The 8,743-nt window shown below is 30.7% G+C and overlaps 2 protein-coding genes across 2 annotated transcripts; one reads left to right on the forward strand and one right to left on the reverse strand.

Moving 5' to 3' along the window:
- Positions 1-113: 113 nt before the first annotated feature.
- LOC125070107 lies at positions 114-1,135 on the forward strand. Its single transcript, XM_047679807.1, has one exon. The coding sequence runs from the start codon at positions 209-211 to the stop codon at positions 1,133-1,135; it is 927 nt and encodes a 308-aa protein (XP_047535763.1). The 5' UTR covers positions 114-208.
- Positions 1,136-1,142: 7 nt separating this feature from the next.
- On the reverse strand, positions 1,143-4,693 carry LOC125069712 (homogentisate 1,2-dioxygenase). The gene is made up of 10 exons (XM_047679262.1): positions 4,600-4,693; positions 3,748-3,920; positions 3,540-3,636; positions 3,292-3,469; positions 3,101-3,221; positions 2,896-3,026; positions 2,538-2,692; positions 2,178-2,304; positions 1,519-1,700; positions 1,143-1,305 (listed from the first exon to the last, which is right to left on the reverse strand). Exons 1-10 carry the CDS (start codon positions 4,612-4,614, stop codon positions 1,165-1,167), a joined length of 1,320 nt encoding a protein of 439 aa, XP_047535218.1. The 5' UTR covers positions 4,615-4,693; the 3' UTR covers positions 1,143-1,164.
- Positions 4,694-8,743: the final 4,050 nt, after the last annotated feature.

Here is an 8,743-nt window from a genome sequence, read left to right on the forward strand (position 1 = left end):
CACAAAAGCTATTAAGGTTAATTGACAAGTCTTATTTGCGTAAACATTTTTAACTGATCTAATTCCGTGAGGGATATTCCACCCTCGTGTTTACTGTCGCTAAACACCGCCCGTCTGCGTCACGCTTAATGTGATTGCCCGACTACTGGGAGTGGAACATCGCTTCGTACACGCACAAGTGCAGTTCAAATTCGATAGCTTTCGCGAAATGTCGCCTTATTATTTTTTACTTGTATTTTGCTGTCTAATATCATCTCTATGGGCGAAAAGAGGGGGTGGAGGTTCCGGTGGCAGATCGACCGGAAGTCATTACCCTGCATCTAACGGACTGTCTGGCAATTCTTATGTTCATACTTACCCTCACGCTCCACAATCTTACCCGCGTGGTACTCAGACTCATAGCTACCCCCACACGCCGGGTTTCTCTGGGAACAGTCATTCTCCTCACGGTACGCGACACTCAACACAGGTGAATCATTACCACTACTATCCACCGCAGCAGATAAGCTATGGATCGGTGCAACATCCTGTGTTCCACGGACATCCCCCTGTATACGTTTACGAGTATAGAAACTCCGGCAGTCGATTTGATAACCTATTAACCGGTTTGGCTTTGTACAATTTGGGCAGAATGTCCGCTAATCAACATGACCACTATCACAACAGGGAATATACGAGAAGACCAGGCGAGATATGCAAACTGAGTATTTATAAAACGAATGGGGAATATGAAGAAACTCGTATAGATTGCAAACTAATGTCCAGTTTTATATGGGACGCAGAACGCGAACAGAAGATAAGCACTAATGTTACTAAAACTGTAACCGTTGTCCAAAACGTGACTAAGGATGGAAATTCGACGGTATCAATTCAGAATACTACAGTAGTTGACGCGCTCCAAGTCAAAGGGCCGTCTATAAGTGTGACGCCAGGGATGAGTTGTTTTATGATCCACGTTTCCAGGGACACTTCGATCTTGAAAAGGAAAGTGGATTGCGGCCTCTTGCAAGAATACGCCACTAAGTCATTACGATACAACAGTGGTACAGCAATATCACCAATGATATTAGTTTTATCATCAACACTTATCTCGCTTCAGATATTAAAATCACACACTAGTTTGAATTGTAAATAAACTTTATTTTTTATAAAAAAGAAAACATATTAACTTTGAACATTTATTTTGTCAGAGAAGAGCTTGGGTAGTTCTTGCCAGCATTCGTAGTACTTCGCGTCTAGTTTTTGGCAGGTTTCGAGGCCCCATTTGGTGATGGCCATACTCAGTGAAGATTCAAACATAAATGCCTGAAATTTGTTTTAAATTAATATGTAATATAATAATATCATGTCAATTATATAACTGTACTCGTGATAGAAGTGAAATTGATTCTCTCTATCTCTTTTTCTCTATGACATATCTTTCTTCTTTCTCATATAACGAAATGTTCGACCTTTAGGTAATTTTTGATATGTAAATAGAATTCACTATATTATAAATATCGAATATTTAATAATTACCTGAGTGCCAACAGCGATTTTTTGTGGAACTAATTCCGCTTTAGAAGCAGTTTCGAAACACTTTGTGTCAGGTCCGTGTGGCGTCATCATGGAGTGCAGAGAAGCGCCGCCAGGCAGGAAGCCTCCCTCCTTGGCCTCGTATGACCCCAAGATGAGACCCATGAATTCACTCATGCAATTACCTATAAAAATGCAAAAATATTATATTTTCTTGAATAATTTATATATTTATATTAAATAATATTTTTAAAAAATTAATTTGTTTAATTCCATTTTTACGAATTAATAATGTTATGTCGTCATGATTTTAATTCAATTTTTTATAAATCATAGTTAATATACGCGCTCTAATATTAAATAGTAAAACTAACGATCTTTCCATCATACTTAGTACCAATAACCCAGGTACTATTATTAGAAGGTAACTTTTGTTGTTGCTTTTCAGATTCAACTTAAATTACGATTGATATGGAATTTTCACACAAAGGTCAGTTTTTTTCTAAGACATATACATGTTATGTACTAGTAGTACCTATATTTTTATTATTACTAAACTATTTCTCATCCCGTGCGCGTTTTAACGCCTCAATATATCACTTGACCAGAAAGTACTGATCCTGCTGCTTAATATGGATATTTAAAAAAGTATGTCTACTTACGATGGTAATAAGGTGGTCTAAAAGTATTCTCTTGCACGGACCAGCGCGGTGGAAAGATCACGAAGTCAGCAATCGCTACGCCTGGCTTTGTTGAAGGGCATGTCAATACGGTGAATATTGACGGATCCTAATATACATAAAATAATTATTTTCGGTAACGAGTTCATTAGATTTTGAATCTATTATTCCACCTAATTTAATTATAAAACAAATATTTATAATAAATAAAAGAGATGTTACAATATGTCGGGCAATATTACGTGTACAATTATCACACAGTTCATCAAATATACTCAAGTATAGTCCTTTTATTTAACTTATGGTTTCTCACTTTTGATTACAAATACAATAAACACTTACACAATGATCGAATGAAACTGAGTTGATAACCATAAACTTGCTGAGGTCGTATTTGTAGGGCACGTAATTCCCGTGCCATGCCACTACATCAAAAGGGGAATAATTCTGTTCCGCCTCGAATATGGCACCCTGGTACTTGTTCAGGATTTTAAAACCTTAAAAAATAGCACACAAATTACTTCAAATTTAAATGGGAATATATAATTCGTAAATTATTCACATGATAAGTTTATTAAAAAAATGTATGAATGGCTTATTTATCATTAACCATGCAACTTTTATCGTAGTCTAATTTTGATTCGGTTTTAATTCTTGAATGTTTTCTGTATGAAAGTTTTTTTTAAACTTAAAAATGTACCAGGTATATCCTTATCTTCATAATGTGCCACAGGCGTGAGAAAGTCTCGCGGGTTGGCCAAACCATTAGCACCTATCGGTCCCAGATCAGGTAGCTTGAAGTGCCCGTCGAATACTTCCAGAATATATCCTCTGTAATAACATTATAGAAATTAAGTCACTTTAAAATGATTAGCTATTTTTTTTTGTTTTAATTTTATTCTTACCTAGACGGTCCTTCCACCGCAACAGCAAATCGCATTCCAAGTTGTATGACAGCGATTTCGTTTGGAGACACAACCATTTTTCCAAATTCCGTAGTTATATTTAGGGTTCCATGTTGCGGCACTAGACAAAATAAAAGACAAATTTATCAGAATTTTCACACCTAACAACATCATCATCTATTAATAGTTACCAATAAGTAAGTCTCCATCGCTGCTGTAAAATGCGCTTTTGTCCATCGAAGTGTTGCACAAGAACACGTGGATGGCGATGCCGTGTCTGGCGCGAGGATCGCCCGCGCCGCATACCGTATGCAGGCCGGCCACAAAGTCTTGTTCCGCTGATGGTAAGTCAAAGGGGAGCCAGCGACACTAAATACAGATATAGCAATTAAATCGTCCAATTAAACAGATATCAATCGTGTTGCTTATTACAACTTACCTGATTCGGATCTTGTTCGACATCATCCCATTTGTGTGTCATATATTTAGCGATGTTTGTTCGTTTGAACGGTTTGTGAACAACTGAAGGGCGAATTCTGTAAATAATTTAAAAGTTGCAAATGATTAAGTAATGCACTTACAAAAGGTTAAAAAATTTATTTAATTTTTATAACCTATATAATACATAAATAAATTATTTTACTGACCGATATAACCAGGATCGTTTATTATCATGTCTGGGAGCTGTAAAAGCGCTGCCAGACAGCTGTTCCGCGTACAACCCGTACGGACATTGTTGTGGACTATTCTGACCCGCAGGCAAGGCACCAGGCCTTCTCGGATCTTCACTCAAGAATTCCGAACCAAAGCCGGATAGATACTAAAATTTTACCAAAATAATATGTTATCTACACAATAACATTAAACGTGCATTTATTCGCTTTTTTCTTTCGAATTAACTTTATAAGTTTAACTACAAAACCTATTGACAGTATATATTTATATAATAAATCTATATCTATTGACAGAATATATTTATATTTAATTTGTATGTTTTGGGATATAATCCATTTCAATTATGTATGTCCCCTTAATCAAAACAAATTAAATAAAATTGTCGACGCGCGTTCTCTTACAGTTACCAACGTATTTACTATAACTGTTAAAATTAATATTAATAAAAGCTTCTATGAAAATTTGTCAATAATAACTAAGCGATCCTTATTATTGTATTTAATCTCAAAAGCGCCTGTCGATAAATTCCTAATTTCTCTGTGATAGGTTCATGCCTATATATTGAATAACTACAAATAAATATATAGAAAACATAATTATTTAAAAAGAAAATTTACAAAAATTCTAAATTTACTTTAGCTATAATATTTGTATGTATTATTTATACTTAATTTAAATACTTATTAGGTACCTACGATATTTTAAATGAAAAATAACTTGAAACGATTTAAGCCTCTATTTAAATAGTAATTCTATTTAAGACCCTGAACTATAATGCTCTAACTAGGATAGCATAGCTGATAAAAATAAAAATAAAATCTGACCTTTAATTCTTCCATATTTCGAACGAACTAATGAAACGTGTGGCTACAGAAATGCGATACTTATAAAAGCGAGATGTTTACTTAAGACTAACTGGTAAATCTGCAGGTATGTTAATTAGCCTGCTTGTTTATTACGATAACATGACGATAACAGGTTGAAGTTGCCAATGTTCGAGATAAATACAAAACAGAACTGTTTTGACCTATTGTAAAATTGTACGACGCAAAAATGTTATATTAAACATTAATTTTATAATTTATTATTCAATTATTCTAGTCAAAAGAAACGTATAGGAAGTATATTGATGTCCGTATATAGATTGGGTAGTACCGTTCATTTTTTTATTATATTTACTTGATCCAAGATGAGAATGCATTGGTTTGAGCATTGATATCTTAACCACAGTTCTAATCAGGGCAAGCACAAATTATTTTTTCTCATACTATTTATTTATTTAATAATATAAATACTTGGTGACAATTTAATTTAAATAAAGTTATCGTTCGTTTTATATTATTAGACTTATTTATAAAACATGTTTTATTCTTGATAGTGTAATTTCATAAGTTACCTATACAAGTATGGAAATTAACTGGTTTGTATGTCATCTAAAATTCTTTCAATTTTATACTTTGTTCCATAAATAATTGACAAAAATATCTAAAACGTTTATGTTTTCGTTTGGATGTTATTTCATTCATTTCAGAGGTATTTTTAAAAATTACATTTATGTAATTCAGGTATTTGTTTGCTTGAACTTAAGTCATACTTTATTCTGAATTACATTGCAGATACTAATTGTTGTTTAAACCGTAAACTAAATAAAAAAACGTATATAATAAATTAAATGTAAACATGAATATTAATAAACGAAGCGAATAATAATACGCAATCCCAACGGAAGACACGCCCACGCCCCGCTTCAGAGGGTAAATTAATTATAAAATAAATATTCATTTAAAAATAATTTAAGACTAAAAAAGCACAACGTCTTAGTAGCTACAAAATATTATATTTATTACATTATAAATATTCATGATAAAATGAATAGCTTTGTTTACGTTTTATTAAAATCATCTACTACCAATAATTTTAAATGTTTTCAAGGAAGTACAGTATCAAGACAAAAACAGAAAATAATAGTATGCACTGCTAAATAGCATTGTATTTATAGGGCATGTAGGGATTTAATAAATGAAATTAAACGTCAGTACGAACTTTACCGCTCTCTCAAAAGGTACGGTAGTAGAGTACGGTGTTGCCCTCGTTTATGTTTATACATTTATAATGTTCCACAAAACTTAATATATACAGTTGCATATCTATTTTTAAAAACAATGATATCGGAGTAGATAAATCTTCATTGAGTATAAATTTGATTGAGTTAACACTTTGAACTAATGCCGTCAGTACTTGCGTGAAAATTACTAATAAAGAACCATCGCTATTCAATTGGTTTATTGGTGATCGTATCGATAAACTGTTTACAAAAAACAAAGAGCCGCAGCAATGTAGCATATAAAAAAAACTATATGTATAAATGCTTTTAATTGAAATATACTTTAAAGGTCTCAAGGGGATTCACTATAATAAAATCAATACGATTTATAAAATAAAACAATTACTAAGGTTATTTGATTATTTAATTCAAATTCTATTCTGAAAACGTCTCGGAATATACATTGGTAAACATCTAATTGTATTATACAAAGTATTCAACTATTGCGAAATTATTTGTATGCATATTTCAAAACACCTGCATCTACGAGTATAATTATATATTATTAACATTATTATTGTTCTTATTAATACTTTAGCATATGATTTGGACATGCAAAGACATTAGCAGCGAATATGAAACCAATAATTACGGAAAGAAACAATTAATACAGCTTAACCAATAAGATTTTCCAAATATTAAACAGGTAAAATTTGATAACAAAATAGTATATAGTAACGATGGTAAACATCGAATGAAATATTTCTGAAATAAAAAAATTAAAAGCTTTGTAAAGAGAGCATAGACAATTCAAAATTAAACATATCAAGAAATTATCGTTCGAAATTCAAAAATAATAAAAGTATTCAAATACACATAATTATCATTATTTCAGAAATATTTTCATCCTAACCATATTTTTTTGGTTTAGAAATCACAATTTATAATAATCCATAGGCAACTGATACATTGTCAAACAATAAAAAAGCTTAAAAATAACCTCATTATGCGTGACAACAAACTACAAATCACAATGGTAAACAACAAGAATCACAGTAACATTTGTCACTCAGAAGCGCATACACACGAAAAAACATTTAAGACAATTCATATTAATACCTAAGTCCATGTTAATAAATAATTGAACAAATAAATACACAATCAGTCTTAAAAAAAAAAAATCAACTTGACAATTTCGAATAATGAGTGATTCGTTTAAAAAATATATCAACTTATCTTGTTTTTTTTTTATTACTTTGATCAGTACAACGGTACAAGACGCTTACAAAAACAATAAAAATAAATCGAAATTTTATACTCGAAATATACACGTCAATTATTTTTATTAACATGGCATTTTTAACACGGATAATTTCATTTCTCGTGTTAAGTATATTAAAAAATTAGATAAATAAATTTACTAAAATAAAATGAACAACACTGAGATATTGCGACAGATTAAAACTAAAAGTTCACTTAATTTATACAACTGTGCCTCAAAAGTATAATTACTTAGTTTTACATACATTAAGACGCTGTCCAGCAGGATACATATAAAGCAAATTTTCTTATAAGTAAAAAAATAACATACCGAAATATTTATAATAAATTTGATATGAGGCTTAATAGGCATTATAACTGAGCATTTGAATAATATACATTTAAAGAAAAATAAAACGTTATAAAAAGTTTCTATTCATATATTATTTATTTTATAAAGATGTGTCAACTAAGCCTTACTACGATTTTAAGCTTCCGAGGCACACTCGATCCTAAACCCTACCTTATAATACAATAATATCACATGGCCTACACCGGCCCAATATACACAAATGTCAATGATATTGTATATTGATATAGGTAACAGTGTACAAAGCATAAGACAACCACAATTACAATTGATCTAAATATAATATTATGCATATTCTAATCATATATATTCGAGCAAATAATTACGATAATGAAACCCACAATTTCAAATTATCACCATAAAAGGTTAACCGATGACAAAAAAAAAAATACGAAACCATTAAAAGTAACTTTAAATAATAAAGCTACAAAAGGTTCGCGACAAAAAAAAAACATTTCTCACTTACAAAAATCAAAGCATAACCTCTTTACTACACATACTTATTCTGTAGAAACTTGCGAATGAAAATGTTCCCAGAATCGATTACAAATCGAATATCACTTATTTTAGCGATAGGAATTATTATTCATTCAATGATCCAAGTTTCAGAATAACCACAACATTTTAATTTCATAAAGACCACTTTTACAATACCATTTTATTTTTAACAACTCTCGGAAAACCGTTCGCTCCGTAAACTATCCGTAAACAATTTTGGATCAATTACTTGGATCCAATTTTGGATCAAAAAGTTGGCTCTGTGATTGATTCATAAATATTTTTATTATGCAAATTTATTTACAAAAATATAATAATTAAATTAGATGCCATAGAGCAATATTACATTTTTTTTATATTAAATTAAATAAATATGAAATATATAATTCGCAAATAAGAGATCATTTACAATAAATGTGTCACAGATAAAATATTAAAAAAAAAATTTTGACCATTATGTTATACACAATATCTCAAAATATATTTGAGTTGGAGATTAGTAATCTTTAATATATAGATACAGAAACAGTTAACTCGCTAGACAAAAGGGAGTTTATTTTGAAAAGTAATAATTGTCTGGGTATGGGTAGATACATTCCTTCATTTAATACGAAAATATCCACATAATTTTGAGTAATAAATGTTTTTGTTGCAATGATTTTATGAAAAATGACTTAATTAAATTATTGACTTTCCTCTCAATATATAAAAAGCATGACATTTCAGACAATATTCGTTTCAGACGTTGTGTATAACAAAGTAAGCGTCAATGAATTCAATTAATAAAAACTATAAG

Source organism: Vanessa atalanta, chromosome 16 (assembly GCF_905147765.1).
Source record: "Vanessa atalanta chromosome 16, ilVanAtal1.2, whole genome shotgun sequence".
NCBI lineage: Eukaryota > Metazoa > Arthropoda > Insecta > Lepidoptera > Nymphalidae > Vanessa > Vanessa atalanta.

Bases quoted from the DNA above. Each gene is read 5' to 3' on its own strand.
- LOC125069712 (XM_047679262.1), bottom strand. The intron at 3,222-3,291 runs GTAACTATTAAT...TATTTTGTCTAG, and splicing joins CGATGGAGACTTACTTATTG to TGCCGCAACATGGAACCCTA. The intron at 2,305-2,537 runs GTAAGTGTTTAT...TATGTATATTAG, and splicing joins CAGTTTCATTCGATCATTGT to GATCCGTCAATATTCACCGT.
- LOC125070107 (XM_047679807.1), top strand. From the start codon at position 209: ATGTCGCCTTATTATTTTTTACTTGTATTTTGCTGTCTAATATCATCT.